This window comes from Thermomyces lanuginosus (assembly GCF_041956635.1).
Source record: "Thermomyces lanuginosus strain ATCC 200065 unplaced genomic scaffold VTN49scaffold_42, whole genome shotgun sequence".
NCBI classification, from domain to species: domain Eukaryota; kingdom Fungi; phylum Ascomycota; class Eurotiomycetes; order Eurotiales; family Trichocomaceae; genus Thermomyces; species Thermomyces lanuginosus.
In genome coordinates this window covers 612586-637950 of record NW_027192376.1, presented here as the reverse complement: position 1 = coordinate 637950, position 25365 = coordinate 612586, and the positions used below count along the sequence as shown (strand labels likewise).

At 51.9% G+C, this 25365-nt stretch overlaps 12 protein-coding genes across 12 annotated transcripts; 6 read left to right on the top strand and 6 right to left on the bottom strand.

The window, feature by feature from the left end:
• Nucleotides 1-319: 319 nt before the first annotated feature.
• VTN49DRAFT_6964 (uncharacterized protein) lies at nt 320-2233 on the bottom strand (the record flags this gene model as incomplete). Its single annotated transcript, XM_069415180.1, has 1 exon — nt 320-2233. One exon carries the CDS (start codon nt 2231-2233, stop codon nt 320-322), a length of 1914 nt encoding a protein of 637 aa, XP_069265004.1.
• Nucleotides 2234-3226: 993 nt separating this feature from the next.
• On the top strand, nt 3227-4368 carry VTN49DRAFT_6963 (uncharacterized protein; the record flags this gene model as incomplete). Its single annotated transcript, XM_069415179.1, has 8 exons — nt 3227-3292; nt 3362-3398; nt 3469-3522; nt 3577-3710; nt 3784-3886; nt 3947-4032; nt 4082-4231; nt 4294-4368. 8 exons carry the CDS (start codon nt 3227-3229, stop codon nt 4366-4368), a joined length of 705 nt encoding a protein of 234 aa, XP_069265003.1.
• Nucleotides 4369-4592: 224 nt separating this feature from the next.
• On the bottom strand, nt 4593-5258 carry VTN49DRAFT_6962 (uncharacterized protein; the record flags this gene model as incomplete). The annotated part of the gene is made up of 2 exons (XM_069415178.1): nt 4593-5146; nt 5216-5258. The coding sequence occupies 2 exons, from the start codon at nt 5256-5258 to the stop codon at nt 4593-4595; spliced, it is 597 nt and encodes a 198-aa protein (XP_069265002.1).
• A 794-nt stretch (nt 5259-6052) lies between these two features.
• On the bottom strand, nt 6053-6446 carry VTN49DRAFT_6961 (uncharacterized protein; the record flags this gene model as incomplete). The annotated part of the gene is made up of 2 exons (XM_069415177.1): nt 6053-6350; nt 6403-6446. 2 exons carry the CDS (start codon nt 6444-6446, stop codon nt 6053-6055), a joined length of 342 nt encoding a protein of 113 aa, XP_069265001.1.
• Nucleotides 6447-7139: 693 nt separating this feature from the next.
• On the top strand, nt 7140-9092 carry VTN49DRAFT_6960 (uncharacterized protein; the record flags this gene model as incomplete). The annotated part of the gene is made up of 3 exons (XM_069415176.1): nt 7140-7191; nt 7248-7791; nt 7844-9092. 3 exons carry the CDS (start codon nt 7140-7142, stop codon nt 9090-9092), a joined length of 1845 nt encoding a protein of 614 aa, XP_069265000.1.
• A 621-nt stretch (nt 9093-9713) lies between these two features.
• On the bottom strand, nt 9714-11297 carry VTN49DRAFT_6959 (uncharacterized protein; the record flags this gene model as incomplete). The annotated part of the gene is made up of 2 exons (XM_069415174.1): nt 9714-11162; nt 11241-11297. 2 exons carry the CDS (start codon nt 11295-11297, stop codon nt 9714-9716), a joined length of 1506 nt encoding a protein of 501 aa, XP_069264999.1.
• Nucleotides 11298-12028: 731 nt separating this feature from the next.
• VTN49DRAFT_6958 (uncharacterized protein) lies at nt 12029-14172 on the top strand (the record flags this gene model as incomplete). The annotated part of the gene is made up of 5 exons (XM_069415173.1): nt 12029-12099; nt 12150-12907; nt 12966-13392; nt 13448-13757; nt 13822-14172. The coding sequence occupies 5 exons, from the start codon at nt 12029-12031 to the stop codon at nt 14170-14172; spliced, it is 1917 nt and encodes a 638-aa protein (XP_069264998.1).
• Nucleotides 14173-14286: 114 nt separating this feature from the next.
• VTN49DRAFT_6957 (uncharacterized protein) lies at nt 14287-14898 on the bottom strand (the record flags this gene model as incomplete). The annotated part of the gene is made up of 3 exons (XM_069415172.1): nt 14287-14473; nt 14530-14706; nt 14771-14898. 3 exons carry the CDS (start codon nt 14896-14898, stop codon nt 14287-14289), a joined length of 492 nt encoding a protein of 163 aa, XP_069264997.1.
• Nucleotides 14899-16247: 1349 nt separating this feature from the next.
• VTN49DRAFT_6956 (uncharacterized protein) lies at nt 16248-18295 on the top strand (the record flags this gene model as incomplete). Its single annotated transcript, XM_069415171.1, has 2 exons — nt 16248-16787; nt 16844-18295. The coding sequence occupies 2 exons, from the start codon at nt 16248-16250 to the stop codon at nt 18293-18295; spliced, it is 1992 nt and encodes a 663-aa protein (XP_069264996.1).
• A 510-nt stretch (nt 18296-18805) lies between these two features.
• On the top strand, nt 18806-19375 carry VTN49DRAFT_6955 (uncharacterized protein; the record flags this gene model as incomplete). The annotated part of the gene is made up of 2 exons (XM_069415170.1): nt 18806-18873; nt 18970-19375. The coding sequence occupies 2 exons, from the start codon at nt 18806-18808 to the stop codon at nt 19373-19375; spliced, it is 474 nt and encodes a 157-aa protein (XP_069264995.1).
• A 74-nt stretch (nt 19376-19449) lies between these two features.
• Nucleotides 19450-20716, bottom strand: VTN49DRAFT_6954 (uncharacterized protein; the record flags this gene model as incomplete). The annotated part of the gene is made up of 3 exons (XM_069415169.1): nt 19450-20220; nt 20275-20502; nt 20552-20716. 3 exons carry the CDS (start codon nt 20714-20716, stop codon nt 19450-19452), a joined length of 1164 nt encoding a protein of 387 aa, XP_069264994.1.
• A 1422-nt stretch (nt 20717-22138) lies between these two features.
• Nucleotides 22139-24026, top strand: VTN49DRAFT_6953 (uncharacterized protein; the record flags this gene model as incomplete). Its single annotated transcript, XM_069415168.1, has 3 exons — nt 22139-22338; nt 22469-22580; nt 22650-24026. The coding sequence occupies 3 exons, from the start codon at nt 22139-22141 to the stop codon at nt 24024-24026; spliced, it is 1689 nt and encodes a 562-aa protein (XP_069264993.1).
• Between the last annotated feature and the right edge of the window lie 1339 nt (nt 24027-25365).

Here is a 25365-nt window from a genome sequence, read left to right as displayed (position 1 = left end):
GCTGCATGGGGAACCGGGAAAATGGTTGAAGGTGCTCTGTTCTGCTGCTTGGAAGGAAATCAAGGATTGTACAGACTACAGTAACTTATGCTGGAGTGCACAACTTTGGTTTCAATCACTGGGCAGTGGGAATAGATTGGGACCTGAGGGGACCTGGCCAGAAACCAAAACCTGTGTGACGATGTACTTGTGACGTTATGTCATGAATGGTAGATGACAAAAAAAAAGTGCTGTTAGATTCATGAGTCACTTCGTAAAACAGGTGCTTCGTAGTGTGCATAGTGCACGGATATAAATTGCCCAGGCCAATTGTTTTCATTCAAGCATCGACGTTATCATCATGCTTTCTCTTCTGTCCAGGCTCTGCCAACGAACCCGCCTGCCCTGGCGGAGGCACTAGCTTGTTGTCCACCATCGTCCACCCTTGATGCTTCAACGCCATCCATTTCTCGGCAACCTTGAATCGCACCAAATCACCCGTCGCTAGCGCATCTTCTTTAGAGTCATGCCCACTATCTCCACCTGTCTGGATATCTCGGTCTAGATGCGTTTTAGCCAGATACTTCAGGCTGTGTCGGCTAGGGAGGCCCCGGGGGTGAGGAAACAGAATCGCCGTGTCGATAACCGTAGGGTGGATGATACGGCAAGCGTTGAGGTCATTTTCGATCGCGTGGCCGATAAGAGGGGTGTCCGGTGTCAGAAACTGGAATAGGAGCGATCTTGCGACGGCCGGTGAATCTACAATCTCCATGGCAGGGGCCACTCCTTTTGCCGACGCACTCCCATCTTCGTTGGGTGGTTTTGTGCCATATGGCACAGCGCGTGCGTAGTGTTCAGGAAAGACACCAGAGTATCTCGAGTTCAAATCAAGGACCTCTCCTATTGGTTTGACCAGAACATCCAGCAGGGTCTCACCTTCGGGCCAGCTGATCGCGGTTAAGCGAATCAGTTCCAGACCGAGCGTGGTATAACCCATCTCACAGTCAAAGCTGACGGGTTTCTTGGGCTTGCCGTCCGGCTGTGATGGCGTTTCTTCGAATTGAAGCACCGTAGCCAACATCCGCGGCTCCGTGGTCTTGAACACATGATACTTGGCCTTGGTACAGCCGGCAGAAGTCCCGATGGGTTGGCCGCAACAAGGAAAGTATGGATCACCTGGGCTGCCTGAGCGGATAATCTTGCCCGGATGATACGTACATGGCCCGCCAGAGGCCAGCGCTCCATCGGCACGACGTCCAGGAAACACTTGAAACCGTCCCGAACATCGATCGCATTTCTCCCAGCCTTGAGCCGCTTCCAAAGCTTTCTTGGCTGATTCGACTTCGTCTGACGTGGGCACTTTGGTGACGTACCCGAACTGCTCTTTACCTCGTAGCTCCGTACGAAGTAGTTTGACCAGGGCTATTTCTTGCTCTGTTGTCAAGTTTGTCGTGAACTCTTTGGCTACCGCGGCACTCTTGGTTTCCGGCTTGTTATATCTGGAGTCTAGATGTGCCTGCACTTCTGTACTCCAGTCTTCTGGGGACATCTTATGGAGTTTGACAATGCGCATTTTTATGACATTGGAGTAGAGATTGGGATTCTCTCTCGCGATTTTCTCTTCTTCGTCAAGAGCCATGACGATCAGTTCCTCTGGAGATAGGACAAGAGGAGCCAATTTATCATCTTTCAGCTGAGCCAACTTTGTGTTTAAAGCCGACATAGCCGCGTGCAATTTAGACAGAATAGCAGATCGCACTGCATGAGCGGCCGGCGCTTTGGGCAACATACGCGGGTTCAATGACTCCTTTGGCACCCGTCTTTGAGTCACCCTGGCTGCATTTGGTTGCGATACTGACTTCTCTACCGGGGCTGTCCCGGGTGTGACTGTCTTGTTCTCACCTGACTTTAGCTGAGCCCGCGTGGGTGGCGGCGAAACCTTCCTCGAAGCTGACTGAAGCTCGGTGATGCCAGATTTCAAGGGGGTTCCTCCAGAACGCTCGATGCCTGGGCGTGATTGTGCTGACGTTGATACGCCATGATTGTGAGTCTTGTCCTCATCGTCAATCTTTCGTCTTTTGCCGGGAGGCTGCTCCCGAGCAAGAGCGTCGTCAGTGTCCTCGACATGATGGTTGCCACTCCGATGAGACGTTGTATCACTCTCCTGTGAGTGGGAGAAGAGACAGGCAAACAGGGTACAATTCGCGCCTTGCGGACAAGGAACTGCCTTGAATAAGCCCAGTGGTGTGAACATGCTGCATGACTCGAATGCAAGAATGATTGAGAGGTTTCGCGAAATCTCTATCGAGTGCGCATCGTAAGTAATGCCTGATTCTGAAAGTCACACTGTCTCAGTATGCATCCTGGCAGCCTTCGGGCCAGTTCGAAATGGTGGCGAGGAGGCGTCAACTGCACAAGCTGTGCCCTGGGTAGGTCTTCAAGACAGAACGACTTTACTCATTCCGCAAATCAGTTAAAGGGAAAGCAGAATGCCAAGAAATACTCCGTACACTAGTCCGGTTTGGGACGCCACCTAGCAGATACGCACGGACCACATTTCTCACATATAAAAACCCTTCCAGCGCCCGTCGATTTGGTTTTTTTCTTTCTTTTCTTCTCCAGCTCTCTTTGCCTTTTGGCTTAGATCAAGTGTAGTATCTGTTCTTTTCAGTTTAATCTCTGAAAGTGTTCTAAGGAACACGTAAGTGATTAATCTCATTTTTGGACCGCGTGATGGAGCCTCTGTGCTTGCGCATGCTCCATCGCACAGTGTCCTCGGTCTTACACTACCACCGAGTGACGCGAACAACCTTTTCATCGATGCCGTCGGTATATCCGATGGGTTGGAGAAGAGGTGAGAAATATCCATTTTCGCAATAACCTATATGAAGTATATGAAGTACTTGTAGGGAGTAGATATTCTCTTGAATTTGCTCTGAATCGGCAATGAATTACCTGTACCTGTAGGATTTACAGCTTTTTTCATCGTCTCGCCTTCTTCAGCCTTGTACGGAGTTTGAGAGAATCAGCGGCACTTGGTAGTTCGACCAAAGTCCGATTTGACAAAGTGAACGTAAGAGCTCGAAGCTTGGTCCATCCGAGTGGGTGAGATCGGCCCAAACATCGAAGTGGCCATCACAGTGGACAGATCTTCACGGAACCGGCCACCTCGTAAAGGACTGCTGATCACTTTGAACAACTTGAACGACACACACTCCCGAGGAAAAACTCGCTGTCAGTCTCCAAGATGATCGACCCCGCAATTTTCGAAAGTTTGCAAAGCAAGATAGATGAAGAATCTGAAATCCGTGATGTGAGTCCTTGACACGCAGCTAGAACACAATGCCTGCAAGACGTCATTTAGCTGACGCACCACGCGTAGGAGTTACAAGACATTGTCCAAACCATGGCGCGAAAAGGTTGGACTGAGTGACAAGATGCCTCAATAACATAATGATGTTGAACTAATCCGAATCTCCATGGGAAAAGGCCGGGTAGTTCAGACAGTACTGTCCCGAGCGCATTCAACGCCAGCCAGCAAATGTATGCTTGCTCCGACCGGTATCAGAAGAAAACCAAGGTTAACGAGCAGGACAGTACAGCCGGTCCTCGATGACGCGACGCAGCGCATCCTTGAACTGAAAGAGGAATTCTCCCGTTTGGTGGAAGTGGCTTCCAAGCACCCATTCTACAAGTACAACGGGGTGTGGTCTCGCGAGCTGCAGAACCTGGTGAGTGGGGTACCTCGGGAAGCCAGCCAGTCTGGATGCCGGCGTATACTGACAGTCGATGGGAAAATGAAAGGTGTACTATATCGAACTCTGTGCTTGGCTGGGAGGTCTCGAGGAATACAAAGGGACAAACTCCTCGTTCTTGACGATAGAGGAGGTTGGAAAGTTCCTTAACAGTAAGTTCCGGTTTCTCTATTCACGATTGATCGTGGTAGCTAAGGTTCGGGCTTGTACAGTTCCTGTCAATCTGAAGGATCAGGATGCTTTCCATTTGACCATCGAAGAGTACCTTCTTGCACTTATTTCTGTTGTCGAGGAGCTGGTAGGCTTTCAGCACTCTGATCTAAAATTCTCACTGATAACGCCATCAGGCCCGCCTCGCTGTCAACTCGGTTACACTTGGCGACTATGACCGCCCTTTGCAGATCAACAGTTTCATCAAGGACCTCTTTGCGGGTTTCCAGCTTTTGAATCTGAAGAACGACATTCTGCGCAAGAGGAGTGATGGAATCAAATACAGCGTATGCTTCAGTCCCCGCCCAACATCTTTGCGTCCGTGCTAACTATGTATACTCGATTTCAGGTCAAGAAAGTTGAGGACGTGGTCTACGATCTTTCTCTGAGAAATTTAATCCCTAAGGGGAGCGCTGCTGCATGAGAAACATCGGTTGATTTGAATTTGCTATTAAGCGCGAAGAGCCGTTATTACATGGTCTCGGGCTTTACGGAGTGTTGCCCCGTCGTAGCTCAAGAAAGAATGGAATGAACTCATGAATGACCAAGACACGATCATCAATACCCGATTCGTAGAGATGCAAACTGGTATCAATGCAACAGGGCGGGACGAAACCATAGAGAATTTTTGCTTGGGTAGTATGTCAATCAGGATGATTTCGCTTCGGCGGGTTCAGCAGCAGGCGCCGACGTCGTAGCCGTAGGATTTTGCTCCGTCGCTGTGGCACCACTCTGCTTCTTCGCCTTTTCAATTTCCTTCACAATGGTATCGTATAGACTAGCTGGGGAAGTAACGCTCCTCCAGCGACCGACCACTTCGCCCTCGGCTGAAATCAGCGCCTTCTCGAAATTCCACAAAACACGCTTTACACCCAAAAAGCCAGGCTTCTCCGACTTGATCCATTCGAACAACGGGTCAGCGTTCGGACCGTTGACATCAATCTTGCCGAGGACAGGGAACGTCACGCCATAGTTGACCTGGCAGAAACTCTGAATCTCATCATTGGTGCCCGGGTCCTGGTTACCGAACTGGTTGCAGGGAAAGCCGAGAATCGTAAAGCTGTCGGGATACTTGGACAGAACCTTCTCGTAGAGTTCCTGCAGGCCCTTGAACTGCGGGGTGAAGCCGCACTTGGAGGCGGTGTTGACGACGAGCACGACCTTGCCCTTGAGGTTCTCGAGCGGGTAGGGTTCGCCCTTCTCTGTGGTTGGCGAGATTGATTATCAGCATGTGCAGTTCTCGCATGGTAACATTCGGGGTAATTCCTTACTGTCGAGAGGTTTGAAATCGTAGAACTTGATAGCGGATGCCATCGCGACACTAGAAAACGAGACTACTGATGTAGTTTGATGAAACTTTCTGGGGACGAGGATGTTTCGTTGAATTTGTACACGAAAATGATGTGGAGACAGCAGCGTTGACATAGCACTAAGATGGGGACCATACGATCTGATATACTCCGTAGGTACCAAAGAAGCTAACCAGCCTGGACAAGCGGCAAACGGTAAGCCCCTGCGTCGCGGGTGATCTGCGCCACACCTGTCATTGGACGCTAACACACCTTCCTGCACAGCCTTCTACCTGTAGTATTATTACTCGGAACCTCGGCAGTTTCGGTCCTTAAATCTCGGTGTCAATTTGTCAACTTCTCGCAGTAGAAGTGCTTTATTGGTTGTCGATAAACCATCCGACAAGAATGGGCTAGGTACTGGAAAGAGAGAGTGTGGTTGACATCGGATACTTCGGATCATGTCGCAATCGGACAACATTTGGAATTCAGATCGTAAGGTAGTTACTCCACTGCTATTGAACTTGATGGCCAGAAGCTGGAGACACAGGCTAATTAGAGGTCGCCGCCACTGAGAAGACGGGGAGCAAATTGCACCGACACCGCGACGACTATGATGGCCGCGAATCAAGGGGCAGCGGACAGAGTTGCATCAACATGCCTCATCACGTCATACATTTCTCAACCTCTGCCGAGGTATTCTATTGTAGTAACATTCAATGAACCGTCTAGATAGACCGTTCCATGTGCAGCGGCTTTCAAATATCCATCACCAGCAGCCGCTCGATCGTAGTCCGCAGACCGCAAATGAGACCGGTTTTATTTTCTTGACTCATCCTCTAAAACGTCGACATCCAGCTCGTGCATAACTCCCAGAACAACGCCTAAACTGTCCATGAAGCCGTTGACGGATACCCGCAGCATTCGGTTCGTTGTAGCTCGATAGGTAGTCTCCAACACCGTCTTATCTTCCTCGTCCTGCGCCGTTGTTGAATTCGAAGATCCAGCTGTCAACCTGAAGCTGCGCGTCACCAGCTGAGAAAGTTCCGCGTCGACTTGAAGGGCCATCATGGCAGCACTTGCAAGGCGGTTACTAGGAAATGGCACGGATATCGTCCTGGGCAATGTCAGCAGACGCAATGTAGTCGCCGGCATGTCCTTGCACACACAGAGAGTATGGAAATTTAGAATCATCAACTGTATTCGACTCCATGGTCAACCTTCGGTGGGGTTTGTCAAGATGAGAGTAAGTATTCAACTGGCGACACTCGGTGTCCGACAGAGAATTCGATCAATCTAAGAAAAATGACACTCAATCGCAACCTCTATCTATTGCGTCGTCAGATCAAAATACAGGACTCGAGTAGCAAATTGTCAGCCGACTCAATCACTCTCATCAGAAACGGTGCTTTTCAACTCGATAAGGTTCGATAACTTAATTGCTTGGCACCCGGTATCTGATCCTTCCGGTGATTGGCGGGCAGATATTCAAGCCTTAGGCAGAAATCCGTTGCTGTGCCAACAGATGTGCACTAACCCAAACGGGTGATCATAACACGGCATGCCGCAATTCAACATCCCATCTTTGCCTTCGAGGCCAAAACTTCGAACTTGTCAGTATATTTCTTCCTGCTCCATAAGATCACTGCCTCTCCTTGTGATCGGGTCCCTTCGCTGTGACGGCATTTATCACCGTTATTCCTTCTCTCTCCATCTATCATTACCTTTTCGGTCCCGCGCAAGGGAGATTCGCAGCGGTGTGAGTCTGAGAGTCTGAAGACACCTTACCGTCGGATTACTCTCTCCAATTCTGATATACACTTCTCTCGACCCATTGCTCTCATTCGCGAACGGCAATTGAGACCGCGCTCAGCATCTGATCCTGTGACGGCAGCGAGTCATCAAGATGCCGTCACCTTCATCGCCTGCAAATGGACAGGTGATCGAGTACATACAAGGTAGATATCTGCCCCAACATGGTTTATAGTCCGATCAAGGTTGATGCGATCCATAGATCGACTCTACCTCGCTTCGTACGACTCACCCCCGGATCCTCGGACACCTCTGCCTTTTGCTTCCCAACAGTCTCAATCGCGTTCGCCAACAAAGCGCGCTGGAAAGGTCCAAAGCCCGATTAAACCGTCAAAGCAAAAGACTCCTGTATACTTTACTGTCAACGATACCCTGGTATATAACGCATTCCACGCGGACTTTGGTCCGCTGCATATCGGCCACCTGTACCAGTTTGCGATCGAGTTTCATGAGATCCTCGGCGATCCCGAGAACCAGAATCGCCCAGTGGTGTTCTGGAGCAAGCCAGATGCCCGCAGTAGAGCAAACGCCGCGTGTTTGGTGGCCTGCTACATGGTCCTGATCCAGTCGTGGCCACCACACCTGGCCCTTGCTCCTATCGCTCAGGCTGATCCTCCATACATGCCTTTTCGCGATGCTGGATACAGCCAGGCAGACTATGTGTTGAGCATACAAGACGTGGTTTATGGCGTCTGGAAGGCAAAGGAGGAAAACCTATGCGATTTGAGGGATTTCAACCTAGAAGAGTATGTTCCAAACGCGAACGGGGTTCCTAATCAAGAAACTCACAGCGTCTAGATACGAAAAATACGAACGGGTCGACATGGGCGACTTCAACTGGATTACTCCCGATTTCATTGCCTTCGCATCTCCTCAACACCAACCGGTGGCGCCAATTCCAACCGACTCGCCTGCGTATGCTGCTCTCCCCTCCACTGTATCCGAAGTTTTGGCCTCGCAACTTCCGGTACCGTTCAAGAACGTTTTGGCATATTTTTCGAGCCACAACATCGGGCTGGTCGTGCGCCTTAACTCCGAACTCTACTCCCCATCGTATTTCACAGCCTTGGGTATCAAGCACGTCGATATGATCTTCGAGGACGGGACGTGCCCTCCTCTTTCATTGGTGCGGCGGTTCATTGATATGGCCCACGAGATGATCACAGTCAAGCGCAAAGGAATTGCCGTCCACTGCAAGGCCGGTCTTGGGCGAACAGGATGCCTTATTGGCGCCTATTTGATCTATCGATATGGCTTCACAGCAAATGAGATAATCGCTTTCATGCGATTCATGCGACCAGGCATGGTTGTCGGACCGCAACAGCACTGGCTACATCTCAACCAAGGCACTTTCCGAGAGTGGAGGTTCGAAGATACGTATAGGGAGAAACTCGCGTTAGCCGCTGCGCCGGTCACTCCTGGCCGATCCAGCAATGCGCAACGATCGAGTGAGCAATTGGTGACGCCTCCGAATGGACGGAGCGCGAAACGGGCGGCACTCGGTGAGATTGATCACAACGAGGTTGGCGGAGGTTACGCCGACGACAACCTCCCGGCCCCTACCCCTGGGCAGCCGCGGAAATCCCACCGCAAGGATTCCCGACATCATCCTTACGCGCGCAATGTCTCTGGCAGCACCGTGGCTGGCAGCGATAGGGCATCAGAGCGCACACCCGCTCGACGATTGCATCGCTCGGCGCCGGATACCAGCGAAAGCGAAGAGGACATCCAGATGCGCATGCTCGCCGCTAAGCGGGCCGCGAAATCTCCTAGCGTTGAGAGAACACCATCGCAGCGTTCACCGAGTTACTCCACTCCCACTGCAGATATTTACGCGGATGAGGATCGGGAGAACTGGGTGGAGGCAGCAGTGGCTGCACAGAAGACGCCTGGAAGCTCCAAGAGCAGCAGCGGAACACTCTCCGTGTCCAAAGTGCGCAGCGCTTCCCGTCGTGTTGCGGACAGCAAGACCGAGACTCGGGGCATCCGCAAAAACAGCGGTCGCATCGGCAGCATTGGGACAACTTCAACAAGAGCATTGAAATAAGTTGTCAATATGCTAACTCCCACTTTTTTTACGGCGTTGGTGATTAAGTGAGCGTGCATCACCAAAATGGGCACCTGTGATTTTTGGCTTATTGAAACGACGATGATTCGGTTTTTCCCACTGGTCCTAACGAGATATTGGTCTCGGTGTGTGAGTTCCTGATATTGGGTTATGGGAACTTCTAAGGAGCCTAGTGTGTTTACATGCGGGCATGATCCTGTGGGTTTTGTTTTCTGTTTTGGGCCGGAGCGTTGGTGTGTTTTGTGTTTACGGTTTACTTTAGTTTGGCGTGTTTTTTCCACTGTACATAGATTTGTTTACGGTATTCTTTCCATTGTTTAGCATATCTTTGCATGGATATGGTGAGCAATTCAACTCATTTTTTTTTTTTCCCAGTCTAACTCCTGTATTATGGTTATTTGATAACTCCTTGTCTCCATGGACAAACATTGATGGGTAAAATTGACACAACTTTTCCGGAGACATTATCGCATCCAATCATTAATCCTCTTATAGGATGGCGACCAAAGCAGACAAGAGGGTGATCATCAAAACGCCTGAGAGAAAGGACACCACATGCCGATTACGCTGGAAAGGATACAACAAAACCCAATGGTATCATCATTGCTCGTCAAAGACAATCTTCAAACCTTGCATGCCCATACTCGAAGCGACCAGATCCAGCCACTCCGTGAGTCTCGGTCGTTGACTTTCTTGTCTCACCCTGGAGACCTCCTTGTCAGGAGACGCGAGACCAGAGACGAGTTTGAATGAGCGGGGGGTTGTTATTGGTGGGAGTGGAGCAGCAGTTATGGACTTGACCCGGGGTAGGAGGGCGGTGTAGGTTGATGAGGATGACGGTGACGCTGTGAGTGCTCTGCTGCTGCTATTTCTATTGCTGCTGCTTTCACTGGAAGGACTAGTTTCAGTGATAGGTGAGGAAGCAGGGGTTGAGGCAACCAGTGCCAAAAGCATGTCTAGGATGGAGATGGTGGTGTCGGTTCCGCGGAGGATGCACGTGGCAAACGAGTCCGGGAACGAAGACGAGATGGGCCCGACAAAGTCGGCGTCACCGATCCGGGAGAGGTAACCATGGACTGAGAGCGCGATGCGCATCTCGTCGGCAATGGAACGGATGTTCTCTCGGCAGGACCAGATGCGGGCCGCGAGAAGCTCAGTTTGGCTTGGGTCGGGCTTACTCTGTGACGAGAGAATCTGCCTTGCCTCGCTCACAACTCCGGGGAACTTAGCAACCTCCATGAACATGCGATCTGAGATGTCGACAAACACAGAGATTGGCTCGTCATGTTGCAGCTCGGCGACGTCTTCACGACGGACCCGGTCGATGAAGGCCTGCCACTCCGGGTGCTCAAAGATGCATGGCTTCCCCTGGACGAGCGCCTGAGCAACGATGAAACTGCGGAAAGACATGTAGAGACAGCGGTCAAAGCCCGAATGATGTGCGCTTGCGCCTCGCAGCGCCATCATAGACGATGTGCCAGAAGCATGATGTACCCACGAATCCTCGCTGGTTATGGCCAATGCCTCAAATAGGCTGAGCAAAACTGTCGTACCAACGCTGTCGCGCGACCGGCGCGCCTTCTCATCCGCAAAGCATTCCCGCAAGGATGACATGGCCTTGGCATACATTTCTCTGCCATATCGCTCCAGCCGTTGATCCTCGTGATATTGACCTAGAAAAGCGCATGTGATGCAATATACCGCTGTGTCAAATACTGGGCTCTGACCCAGTCGCTCTGAGATATATGACGCCCAGGTAACTTTGAGCCGATGCCGATTCAAGCCAAAGAACCGCGGGAAATATGACCAGACAAAACTCCCAAAAACGACCGGTTGTTGTCCACTCATGACCTTCGCGACCAGTGATGGCAGTACGCGCTCGTCAATGCTGTTCGGCGGCAGGGCCTTCGCGGAACGCGTCTTCTGCGTGGACTGGAAACGTTGCCGGAGGGCCGGCCCTTCGTCCAGAAATCGCATGGATCTGGCGTAACCGGGACATTTGACGCCATACTTGATACACTGGGAACATTCCGGCCTCGATTCATCGCACTGTTTGTTCCAAAAAGAAGCGCATCAGCCCTCAACTCCTCAAGTTCCACAAGGGTCGCGATCAGTTGATCAATTAACCTTGACTCGTCGACGAAGGCAAGTAGAACAAGCTTTGCTCCGAGGCACGCCAACCATGGCTGCAGCGTTCGTTCCCGAAGAATTAATATCGCGGATACGGTTGACCCGAACGGTGGTCTATCCCGCCGCCGACCACGGAACCCGAGTACATTGAACCTGTTGGTCCCTGAGATCTGGGGGAGGGGAATGGAGCAGCAACGGGGTCACCAGACTCTTGGCTTATACTTGGTCTCGCAGCTAGTGCCCGTGGCAGCCTCATAATTGGGCCCTAGTGGTTGCCTAAGAATAACTAGGTTAGTGCAAGATTTTTCAGCCTCAGGCAGCAAGGCGCCAAGGTGGGCCGGGCCGCGTCCAATGCAGTCAAGGAGTCCGATCTCCGATGTAATGCCGACAGCCTCAGCTGCAACGCGACCAGCACGTTAACTCGTCTGAAATTGCCTGCGTCCATGACGGCCAGAAATGAAGCCAGCTTGTGTTTGTGATAATCCTTGAAGTGGTTGGGCAGAGTGAGCTCAACTGTTTGCCCCGAGCGCCGTTGTCCTGGATGCAGAGAATTCGTGCTGTATCAGGTCGGAGTAGCGTATCCAAAACTTTATACGGGAGCATTGTTAAAAGTCGGAATCGGCATCATGTATCAGTCGGATGCCCCCAGAATCCGTCGGAATGGCAAGCCACAGGCTTGTGAACCATGCAGAAAGTCCAAACTTAGATGCGATCACACTAGGCCGATTTGTGGCCGCTGCAATTCTCGAGGCATGCAGCAACTCTGTTACTATCACCCAGCCCCTATGACAAAGCGCTCAACCAGTTTTGTAGAGCACAATGGCAGATTCAGGTCTTCGGAAACGGGGAGTTCGAGGTACGACTTGATCATGGCCCTGAATGACCCAGAAACTGACGGTTAAATAGTGTCTCTACAAGCTCGGCAAAATCATCAAGATTACCGTCCGTGGAGGACGTTACTCCCAAGTCCGGCATGCCAGCTCCGGCGTCGCCGAAATTGGCCGGCTATCTTGGCTCGACAAGCTACTCTGCCGTGCTTGTAGAGCATCAGAGAGACATGCTTGCGGAAGCGGACGGGGAACATTTTTTGAATGCCGTCGGAAGCCAACAGTCGATCGATCCAGACAGGGTGCAAGCCGGAGTGCAGGTGCTGACCCTATGTTACAACCATCCTGAATTCTGTGATTTGATGGTGCAGTACTACTCGCGCAAGTGGTGCAACGCACTGCCGCTCGAGATAGTCGACAAAATCGCCGATGGGATAAGAAACTTCTTGAAAACAGTAAATCCCTCACGGCCAGGCCCCCGTCTGCGCGAGTTTGCGCTGCAGATTTTCCGCAATTCGTCCCGGCCATTGCCGCGATCCACGAGTATGACGCTGTCAGACTATGTGTCAACTTTCTCTGGCGAGAACACTCGGTGGGAAACCATGGCTCTCTTCTATGCATCTGCAACATCGACTCTATTGGATGTGGACGTGTCTCACCCTATCCTGACACCCCTAGGTCATACAGCGGAGGCGAAGCAAAAACTGCTCAGCATGGCTTACAATACGACGAACACCTGCGTCACTTTTTGCGATGATGCGGCGTCGACCAATGAGCTCTTGGCAGCTGCGCAGTACACAGACGTCTTGGTTCGCACCCAACTGTTTGGAGATGCAAGTGAGTGGAGAAATAACTAGCGTCGTTCAGCGGTTCGGTAGTTTTGACTGAAACGTAGGTTATCTCGCTTGGAGACGATTGGGAGATCTGTCGGCCACTGTCTACGCCGCAGGCCTTCATAGAATTGACGGTCCTGCTGACAATAACTGCCCCTTCTTCGTCAAGCAAATAAGACGAGGTTGCTTTGCCCTTGCGTTTTACGCAGACAAATGTGTTGCCACCTTTGTGGGGCGACCTCCTCTAATCAATCATCGTTATTGTTCTTTGGACGCACCTCTGGATTTGAGCGATGACGTTCTCTTCTCGAGAGATGATGTCCTCGAAAGAGGCCTCGCGGAGCTTGACGAGAACGGATGGGATAGACATGGCCGGAGACACCGCGTCAGCCCGGTCCGAATACGATACATTCTGTCTGTCTTTCGAGAAGAGGTGCTCGAAATTGCCTTGGGGGATGGATACCAGGGAGATCTCCAAGAGAAAGCTCGGTATGTCCCGGTTCATGATATCGCAACACCAAAATCGTACCCTAACAAAATGCAGCCATATTCTAGCCAAGGCTCAAGCAGCATGGGACGCATGCCCCGACTATTTTCGATTCGACCGACAGGCGCCAGAAGTACGGGAGCAGCCCTTTCGCGACTTGGACGTGTATATGCAGTATCTCCTCTACATGGATTACTTGCACTCGACATTTTTGCTGCACCGGGCAGTGGTCAAGAACGTCAACGTTGGCCATCAAGCGTTGTTTGATACCGCCAGACGGTTGTTGTCTTCGGTGTTGGCAACCATTTCCAATCGCGACGGACCACATGGACTCAATACAGCACATGGTCGACATTTCTCGTGGCTGGTGTGTATTGTGTAAATCCAACACGGCCTTTGATATAGACTAACCAAGGCGTTGGGGTACGTAGATATTGTATTATGGTTTGCCCAGCGCATGCGTTCTGGCGTTCGAGATCCTTCGACAGTCTCAGCAGGTCGGACCACCCACGGTCCTTCTGCCTCGCGCCGAAATCATCCGAAACCTGAGTGTGTTTACCTCGAGTCTCTCATGGGTTGCCAAACCTGATCAAGGCAACTACGCCACGTGCAAGGAAGCCGAAGATGCCATGACCCGGATCTTGGACCGAATCCTCGATCCGCCGCCGCCGACGGTAACGGAAGATTTCAGCTTCGTGCAGAACCTGGCGGCGGGTATGGAAGGCTATCTCGACTGGAACAGTCTGAACTGGGACCTCGCTTCGGATGCCTTTGCATTTTGAACGCTCTCACACATAACGACAGGGGGTATATTTGCAAAGAAGGAAAAAACCACAAATCTCCGCCTTGAGTAAACATAACGCCGCTTCGAAATGAAGCCCCAGTGTTCCTGTATCTCAAACCATCCACACTAAGTCATGAACGGGAGGACTCGACTCCGCGTTGTAATAGACGCGATGGCACAGAGGGCAGGTAAAGTGGTTTCGAAGAAACCATTTCTCGAGGCAGTCGCGATGGAAGACATGCATGCACTTGAGTTCACGGATTTCGTGTTCTGGCAGAACCGGCTCCAAGCACACGACACTGTGACGGTAATTAGACGGAGGTCTCGACGGTCCGGCACTCCCAGGAGCGCGCACCAGACAAAATGACTATCTACAACATCTGGCAGATTCAAGGTATCCTTCACGGTGGGCCACCATTGATCCAACCTTCGCGTCGGACACACTGTTTCCAGCTTCTTTAGCCGGTGTTTCGAGGTAGACTTATCGGGGACTGAATCGGAGGGCCGACGGCGATTCAAATATACGGTCAATCTGCGTAAGGAGTAATTCCGTCAGCGATCGTACCTGATCACTTCTGCGACACCTTTGGACGTACAGAAAGCATGACACAATGACGGTGGCCACACCCAGAACCACTCCCAGCAAGACCGTCAAGGTCTGGGAGGTATTACGGGCTTCTTCGTCGTCTTTGTTGATGTCGTTGCGTTTGAACAGTATGTCCATGATTATAACAGACACGTCTGGAAGGAACGAAAGCACACTGGCTGTCCACCATGAGCTCTGCATGACATGACTTGTGTATCCCTGCTGGGGTAGGCCCGATGTCGATTCTCACGATAGCCTCATTGAGGATCTCATTGAGGATGTCGCTGGGAGTAGTGATGGTAGCCTGATTTTGGGGGAAGTGATGGAATGGAAATCGTGCAGATGGATTATTTCTCAGGCTTTGAATGCCAGTCCCTAAAATTCAGCTGGCGTAACTTTTGGATGCGCTAGGTTTATCCGTTGGAGACAACGATGGTCCCAAGTCCATGCCCGTCAATGAGAGGGGGTGTCCCCAAGCCTGACAGCTCCAAGCCACTGTGCTGGCTGATCCCGTGAACAGCGGAGAGCTCCACACGTCCGCTGTTTGAGCGGTGATAAGCGTGGTGTGATGGGCCATCAGACGATCGTCCTTTTGCATAATGCTTTAGGTTGAGCAGAGCTCGAGCCAGCATGGGGTCCTTTCATTAGCCCTTCAGGCTGGGGGCCCTCTCACCAAGAGCCTTGGCCCCCCCATGATTGACAGCCTGATAGGGATGCCGAGCCCTGGGCACGGCTGACATAACCCCAGGCCAGAATTCTGAAATTTCGAACAGTGCAAGGGACAATTCGACGACCTATCGCAAACTGAAGGATAATCAGCAAACGGAGGCTGCTGATTCGCCGCGAATGTAATGGGCTGCCACCATTCTTTGCCCCAAATTGGTGCGAGACTTTTATTCCACAAGCCAACGACAGGTTGAATGCTTGGCTCGATTGAGTTTGCCTTGTTTGACTTCCCCGCGCCGAGAATTTTAGGCTACGCAGCTTGCCGTTTCTGGTTGAATGTCAGCTGTTGGCATGTCCGCGCCTCCCGCGATTTATGCATGTGAATCCAAACTGGCGTTTCTCTTAAAAACTCCCACATGTAATCAATCCTCGTTCCTCCATACAGAGTCGATAACCCTGTCATGATGAGGATGTTGTCGCAGTTAAAAGACGGAGATCTTATGATATTCCTCCCCCGTTCTGACGTCATAGAGGGGGTGGTGATCACGTGACTTTGTGTGTCCTGTGGTCTGAATAAGCAAAGACCATACGGAGTATTAAGCCCAAAGAAGCAATGACAGAGTCTAGAAATTAAAGTAAACTAACCCCATATTGGCACTAAGTCCATCATGGACTCTTGAAACGCCAAAGTTGCCGCGGCTCTCCGGAGAGCTCGCCGATTCGGAGAAAAGGTGATTATTAATGACCAAAAATATCAAAAGCAAATCCCGGCATTCATCAACACGATGTGAGATTGCCTGTACTCAACCGCAGAGTCCTTCATGTCGACCTCGTCGCTGCCGCCTGGCGCTCAACTCCCAGCGGGCAAGCGGCGGCGCCGCCCGAAACTGTCCTGCGTTCTCTGCCGCCGTCGCAAAGTGAAATGCAATCGTGAACTGCCGTGCGACCAATGCTACAAGCTATCCAAGGGCCGCAGTTGTTTTTACAGCGACTTGATTGAATTGCCCCGACCGCATTCGCAACGCAGCGTCGCGACGACCCTGCAATCGGCGGGCGGCACGCAGGACCAATCCGCAACTTCCGGGCCGTCAACATCATGGTCATCACCCGACAGCAGTCAACGTGCGGAATCCGAGAGTTCGCGCCGTCAAGCGTCTGAGCATGTCTCCAACAGCAGTTCGGCGATCCCGACGGACGCATCGATACCCAATAGTGCTGTGTTGGCTGATCAGGTTGCTCGGACCACGGACGGCAATGTAGTCCAGCCTGTTGACAGCAGTGATCCGGCGCTCGAGTTTCTAGGGGATGGATGGATGACGGAGTTTCACGGTTACAGTCATTGGGCGACGGCTTTTACGCAAGTACGCTGTTAGGTGTTCCGACGCGAGAGGGGGAATTGCTAATTTTTGTTTTTCAGTTACCCTGCGTGGCGTTTGCCCTCAGTAACATGTCCGTAACGGCAGAGACGGGAACGCAGGAGCCCTTTTGGAAATATGTTTCTCGCCAGCGAACGAGGAAAATGTATCAGTTCAATGAGGATTTGCTCCGTCTGAGCATAGTGTCCCACGAATGCACGAAACACGACTTTACGACGCGTGAACAAACATGGCTACTGACATCAAAATTTATGGAAACGTTCGGCACAATGTTCCAGGTGATCGATTTTGACGAGCTCCGAGAGCTTCACGACCGCATGTGGCTGGACCATCCGATCGGCTGTGACGCGTTTGCGCTCCTGTCCTTGGTGTTTTGCATCGGGAATGCATTTGTATCCAAGGGGAGCCCTCATCGATTGGCGCCGTCGGTGGCGTTCCGCTGGTTCGAGACAGCCAGAGGGTGGAGAAACACAGCCATACCGGTTTCGAAATACAATTTTCGCACGATGCGCGTCGATATCCTGCTTTACGTGACGCGACTACTGTACGGCTGCGGCTTCCCTACAGATGCAGTCTCCTCGGGCACGTTGGTGCGGAATGCAATGGCCATGGGTCTACATCGCAGCCGCGTCAATGCGGCCCGGTCGCCCGAAGAACAGCAGCTGCGGCGGAATATGTGGTTTGCAGTTCTTGAGCTCGATGTACAGGCGTCGCTCGAAGCGGGGCTACCTCCGACATGTCCTGGCGGATCCTTACATGAAGAAGTCTTGCCGGACTTGTCCGATCTTCCCGGTCGGGAACTCCTAGCGCGGTCACTATCGATTCGGTCGCGCATCGCAGACACGCTGAATCGATGTGAAGGAGATTTGTCCTACGAGGTGGTTCAGGACTTGCACAAGGAGCTGATTAAAACCGTCGGAGGGTCATTGTGCCGCCCGCAGGGGACCACAGTCAATGACTTTGTATGGAACTACGCAGAAATACGGCTCCGTCGGGCATTTATTGCCTTGCACTGGACGTTCGCCGTCCAGGACGACACCCGATTCTTCTTTTCCCGGCAAGTGTGCCTGTCCATGTCATCGCAAATCCTGCGTCACTTCCTCGTGAATTCCGACGAAGACAACTATCTACGGAACCTGGTGCGGGACCACGGCACCATGTTCCAAAACGATGCTTTCCCCGCAGCACTCTACCTCTGCTACGAACTACTCCGGGCCGTGTCAACGCCGGACGTGGGCAACCCTCTGGGAAGACTGTCGATGTTGCGACAGGAAGCGCACGAGCTGGCGTCGAGATTCGTCGAGCTGGCGGCGGAGCGGGTCCGGGAGACCTATTACGCCGAGTTGGCCTTTGTAACGATTGCGACGCTGAGCAAATACAACCAATGGGCGGAGCAAAACGGGTTAGAGAGCGACAGTGAACACACCAGGGCCGTGCTGCAGAATATCGCCGATGAGGTTGCGCAGCAGTGCTGCGAGCTCATGGCGAGTTAAGTCCGAAGCAACTGGCCACGACGAATTTTTTTTTTTTTCTTTTTTTCTTTTTCCCCGTGTACTGTACATATTACATACGATGACGAGAACGGCGCAAAGTATGAGTAATTGTAGGATTCGCCTCCGTCTCCCGTTATCTAAGATCTTGACCCTAGATGCTGTCACTGCTGCCTGCAGGCAGCTACCGAAAGCGAGTAATAACAACCAAAATAGATCAAATAAAGGACTGCCCGGAATGTAGATCTCATCTGATCAATCCATCTTCGATGATCCACTGCCCTAAGCTCCACGGTCGAGGAATGATATCCGTCACGAGATACTTCTGGATTATGACAATGAACGTTTAAAATTATTCAGCCTATGGACTCACAGATGGACTAACTGAAGATGCAGAGTAATTGAAGGCCACATAGAATGACTTTACGATGCAAATTTCTTTTTATAAAGCAATCGATCATCCCGTCAACACATCTACGATGAGATCTCTCGCGCCATCTGAATGAAAGAGCAATGCGCTTCTTCAAAGTCGGCCTCATCATCGGGCAGCAGCCGCACACCACGCGTCTGCCCCCCAAATCGTCGACTGGATCTACAACATCCTGGCAGGGCTCAACGACACATCCACATTGAACGCATCGACTTCGCCGATTTTTCTCGTCCCCTTCTTCAACGAGGTTGCCATCCCCCAAACTGACCAACCCACCCGGCACTCCATTCCTATACGAGCACTCCAAACGTTGGAGCGCGGCCATTGTCTCCCTCAATGCGTACATCATTGTCACACCCGAATACAATGCCGGCGTCTGCGGCGCGGTTAAGAACGCAGTGAATTATTTGTACCATGAGTGGATAGGAAAGCCTGCTGCGGTGGTGACCTACGCGACGGATGGGGGACCCAATGCTTCGGCGGCGTTAGTGGGATGTTTGGAACATGTTGGGTTAAGGTTGACACCAACGAGGCCGCAGTTGATATTTAAGGATGGGAGTAAAGGTGATGGACGGTTAGCCATATTGAGGGAGTTGAAGATGCTGCTGGCGGAGACAGGGGGTGCGCATGTTAATTGGATATCCTGCGATTAATATAGAGCGCAGCTTTGCAATATACTGATTTTTTTATTTTTAATTTAAAAAAAAAAAAAATCAAGCTTGGTAGATTAGCAGTCATTCGTTGGAACCAGAGGCGTTGTCACTGGCGCCGCCGACGACGGACAAACACACACCGTGTTCGACGTCACTGGCGGCTCCGTGCAATGCGGATCAACTGTCCACGCCTCGGTCGTGACCTTCGTCGGTGGCCAGAATTTCTCCGCCTTGACCAGCACCGGGATCACCCCACCGGTCTGCAGCTTAAACTCGCGATGCTTGAGCACGCGCAGCAGCGAGGCAATTTCACTGGAATGACTCGTAATCGAAATAAACAAATCATCATCCTTCCGTCCAAACTGATCACTGTGATGGAAAGGGGAAGGAGAAAAGATATCGCCATTCCACAGCTGATCCAGGGCAGTAAGTGACCGCGCATCCTGCGCATCGGGCGTCTCCGACGTCACGCCGGTCCACAGCTCATCGCACTCGGTGAAGCCCGGCTCGATACGGACTTCGGGGAACTCGCTCTCGATGTACGTCTTGTTGCTACGGTGGTCGCATGTGTGGATCGAAATCCACTCGCGCAGGTTTTCCAGCACGACGGGCTGGAACTTGGCTGCGTGTTTGGGTAGTTTTAGATCTTGAAAAGTCAGTCGCGCAGTGCGCAGGCACCGCGTTAAGGGACTAACGTAGTATCGATCGGGCGTGTGGATGCGCTGCTCGTCAATCAGTTTCTGCCAGAAACGGTGCGCGGTCAGGGCTTGTTGCCGGCCCTCGGGGGTTAGGTCCACGTCGTTCCAGGTTGCGGTGCCGTTGCCGTTGAGTTCGGCCCAGTAGCACTATGAGTCGTCGTTAATACCTTGGAAACATGGAGAAGGGAGAGAAATTCATACATTCCATGCAGGAGTGCCATAGAGAGATTCGGCAGCATTGTGCCAACCTTCACCATGCCGGCCCATGAAAAGGACTTTATACTCAACATTCACCGGCGAATGCTTGTTGAGCCACTTGACCTGATGGTAGAAACGCTCCCATTGTGTCATATGCTTGGCCTTCCATTTGAAAAATGGATCGCGGTCTACATCATAGGTGCGATTGATGAGTCCAAAATTGACTTCAGTCTATGAATGGTCAGCATGTCTCTGCAGCCAAACTCGAGCATGATCTTACATAATTGAACGTCGCCGGATCTGTATCCGGCTCATCTTGCAAAAAGTATCCCGGCACAGCAGTATACCTGACATGATTATAGTGATCATCTTTATGGCCCTTGTGAGAATGAACAAGGCCGGCACCGACAAGTGCCAGCCCAAGAAGGGTATTAGACAGCTTCATTGCGATCAACCCTAGGTACAATCAATCAATTGCCGAAGGAAGCTGAGCTATATACCAGACGAAAGCTATGGTTTATTAAATACTACCATCAGCTTCCATGATGACCCGCACTTCTCCGCGCCGCTGCAACCCACGTGGGGGGGGGATTAGCCCTAACCATCGGTTATTCGGTTCAGCCAAGCCGAGTAATTCGTCCATAGCTCGTTGGTGGAGGGCGCCATTAATCAGGAACTTGAATACTCGGTCAAACAGATTTTGAGAAACGAATCAACGAAGTAACAGTAGTACTGGACCTAACACCTACCTGGTGTCCTAGGTATATAGATTATAAACCTCGACACCCCGGCTCGATGAACCCGTTTCTTGTGGTTTCCCGCCAAATCTGTCTCTACGCGTACCATGATAGTTTCGATCTCCGATCAACCTCATCCAATATATATACTGTTGATACTCGCTCCTTGACTGCTCTAAATAGCCCTTAGTGTAGCGGTGAAATGGTGGCCGAACCGAGATCCCGAGCAGGATGATCGAGGCTCACCACCACCGTTTTTATGCATTGATCACTCTCACAGAATCGACTTCCCAGTGCGGTACTCACTGTTCTTCCGCAAATCAGTGCAGTTCCGTCGAGGCACATTCCGTAAGCGTCACTTGCTGCATTCCGATGGAGACGAGGCGTAAATGCACACCCCGACTTACTCGCACAGTACGCTACTCCGTATTAGGCGACAACGCGAAAATTCTGTATCACGTGACTAACAGCCAAGAACCGTCACGGGATTTCGCGTTCTGACGTGACAAAACTCAAGCTCCAACGTCGCCGCGTCCCGCAGCGCCAGAGCTGAAAAAAATCCACTCTCGACATCCAACGTTGTCGAGCCTCGGTCAGGACCATGGACCTCACACACAGTCAAACTCGGTGTCGACGCGTAATAATAGAAATGGCAGATCAGATTCCCGTGTTGGAATTCATGGCTTTTAATGCATTGAGCGTAATTTAGCACCTACGAGCGTAAAAGACGACGCGACTCGTTCTACGTGTACCTAGCAGCTTGTACCTCGGTCGTAACAAACTCGATGCGAATTCCCAGAATAAAGCATTGAGTCCAATGGAAGGAAAATTCTGTAATTAATCTTAAAGAATGTCCGTCCAAAGCCATTTCGCGTTAAATAACCGCGTTGAGACAAAAGCCCGGCCGCGTCGTGATTCGTGAGGTACCAAGACGCGGGTCCCCATTGGGGCCGCCGCGATAATCCATGTCTTTTTGGCTACACGCTCCGTCGCCCACCGCTGTAACGCGCCAAAACACCCGCGGACGCGACAGACAAGAATTTCTTCCGTTGCACGTCCTGTTCACCTTCATGTTTTCTTCTCCCGCTCACGTCTTCACCTTCCCAGCCGACGCGTGCTGGATATGAACAATGGCTACTCTGGAACCTACCCCAGTCACGACCAATTCCTCAACGACGCCGGAAGGCTGTGCCTCCTCTGATGCCTCTTCTTCTTCTTCTTCTTCTCTCAATTATGCTTTTCTCGTTCATTCCCAGAAGACGTTGACCCAGAACCTCCCTCCTCGGGTCGACAACAAACTCTTGGCCCGTCAAAAGCGTCGGCGAACAAGGTAAGCTCAGCTTCACGCGTTGGCCCTTCAATGGACAACGCGCTGCCAAAGCGTCACGTCCTCGGTTGCCCTGCCGGTTATGACGTTTGGTCTCCTGCGCGTCGAGCCAATGGCTGACGTGTATTCTCAGTCCCGAAGACCATGCCATTCTCGAGGCCGAGTACCAGAAAAACCCAAAGCCTGACAAGGCGACGCGAGCGAGGATCGTTAGCATGGTGGCACTCGGTGAGAAGGAAGTGCAGGTAAGACGCGTAGCCCGCAACCATGTTGTTGTTCCTCGATCTTTGGCTGACCACTGCCGGTGGCAACAGATTTGGTTCCAAAACCGTCGACAGAACGATCGCCGCAAGTCCAAGCCTCTCGAGCCTCATGAGTTAGTCGCCCCTCGCGCCTCCACCTCGGCCTCGACTATCAATGGTAATGGTGAAGACGGAGACACGGACGCGTCCAAGTCAGTTGGCGTCAATCAGAAAGAGGTGTCCGAGAGTGGGAATGGTGCAGCACATGCAACCAGTCTGCAGGCGTCCACCGACGAGACTGCTCCGGCCCATCGTGACGATGACGATGACCGGCAGTCTCAAGCAACTCTGTCGGACAACGAAGAGACTGAACCACATGGCAATTCTGTGAATCCAAGCGGGCTAGCAGGCCGCAGCAACGTCGAGTCGGGCGCGAGAAAACGGCGATTCTCGAGCGTGGACAATCAAAATCCGCATCCCAGATCGTTTGTAACGCAGTCACCGCCATCATTGCGGATCTCCATGTCATCCGACGGTGAGGCTCTTGTGCGGAAGCAGGATGAAACAACGCCTTCGCCACCCAAGGGACGAGGTGCGGTCCGGATTTCCATGTCCACGGACGGCCAGGCGGTCATCCGCACTGAAGACGAGCCTTCTCCGTCCAAGAACCGAATCCGTTCAATCTATCCCGAGCGCCGCGGCCTACAGCGGAGTGCCAGTGCAGCCGTCCTGGATGCTTCCCGGCTGGGTAGCAGCCTGATCGACCGCGACGGCAACGCGCAGAAGCCTTTTGGCAGATCTCGGGATGCGCGGACCTGGAAACTGTACTGCGATACAGATGCACGCAGTGCGCTGTCGACGCCGCTGAGTTCGCAGAGCAGCGGGTCGACCATTGCGGCAGGACACGGCCGTCGGTCGCTCTCGAGGACCTTATCCAAGTCAAGCAATCTGAGCGTCCGGCCGGAGATGATGCCTTTCAGCACGAAGCGGCAGAAGCTCAGTCGTACCATGTCATCCTTGGGACGACTGGAAACGACTGCAAAGTCGATTACATCCAATGCGTTGAGCAATAAGCTGCAGTCTGTTGGCAAGGCCACGAAGGGAGACCCTGCCGACATTGACTGGGACGTGGGTGATTCCGACAAAGAAAATTGGGTCCCCGGCACCCGGCAGTCCATTCGTCGCAGGCATCGGCGCGCCACCTCGCAGATTCAACGGAAAGTCCTGGCAGACGCGGGCAGTGTGAACCGAAATGGCGTTGATGAACTGGCTTTGGCGGCCGAAGTAAGCCGAGAGCGTATGACCAGCAACACCAGCACGGAAAACACACAGTCGCAGACCAAACTTGATGCCGAAGTGGCGGCGTTCATGTCCGGCGCTGTCAGCCGTGAAGAAGACCTGAACTGTATCCAAGGGTTGCTCTCCCTCAGTCAGGGAGCATGGCGATGAGACGTCGTTCCTTTGTGTTTCTGTTTTCTGTCTCTGTCTCTGTGCTTTTGTTCCATGTTCTCATGACGATTACCCATACGTTCCGACCCTTGTCACTCGTTTGATTTCCTTTCTTTTCTCTTCATATCCAGGACCTCATAATGTGTTGGGGCGGTTGGAGTTCGGAGTCTTGAGATGGCAACTCAGTATCCTCCCGGTCATTCTTTCCCACCAGCCCTGACGATGACGACCTGTGTATTAATCATGCATATGGAATGTGATACTACAGTGAGGCTGATGCCGATGTACAGAAGCTGATTCAAAATTCATCCATGATTGATGACAATAATAATAAGAGATTGTTTCAAAGCCCAGTTCCATTGTGGTCATAGTGGCATACTTGATGAGGTAATAGACCTGAGAGGCTGTCCGAAGGGAAGGATCTGGACATCCGAGATGAAGTAATTCCCTTATTGCCTCGTAGAGAACCCTAGGGTACAATAGCTGCCAAGCCCAAATCCGGGTAGCGTAACTGCGTCTTCCAGGACAATCCCGGAGAAGGAATCATAATCTGCCCCAGGATGATTTATCAACCTCCATGGACCGTTGATAGCCGGCATTCCATTCAGGCAGCCCGGACCTATCCTACGCTCTCCAAAACCTGGCAAGAGAATCCAGAACCCCGGCTTCTGCAGAGATTGCTGCCTATGACAGACTCATCACACGGACGTTCCCTCAGTGCAATCCGAGATCTCCGAGGACTAGAGTCACGCCGGGCCACAAGTTGGCCGCCTTTAGCTTGTGCATTCTTTTTGCACCGCGGACAGACCAGTCGGAAGCGGCAGCAACCTCGCCTTGAGTTGACTGCAGGGAAGATGATGAGGAGTTGCTGCATGCACTGGGGGGACATATCAGCTGGACAAATTTAAAGTATTCAAGAGCGAGCAGATCTGGCAGGTGGGGGAGTCAGTGGCGCCTTCCTCGGCAGTTCGGATTCGTCAGTTGGTCCGTGCTTGATAAGGAAGCGGAGCTTTGATAACTTAAACCCGATATAAAAAGGACCTTGAAGTTCCTCTTCTTCGCTGGGGACTACAAAATAAATACTTCAGGCTGTGACGAGTACTTGCGTTCCATATCAAACTCGCAAATTGCGTCAGATTTGTAGGTGTGCTCTTGGTCAGTAGGTTTGTGGGAAACACTGGCTCTCAATCTCCGTCCTCGCTTCAAAACGTTTTCAGTAAGTTTGCCCTGAGATTGAGAGGGCGTGCTACTTTACATTCTCCCACGATAAAGCTTCTTTCGATGTGCAGATCCTGAAATAGCCCCCAAGTACACAGAATTTATTGAATCGGGGCGCGCT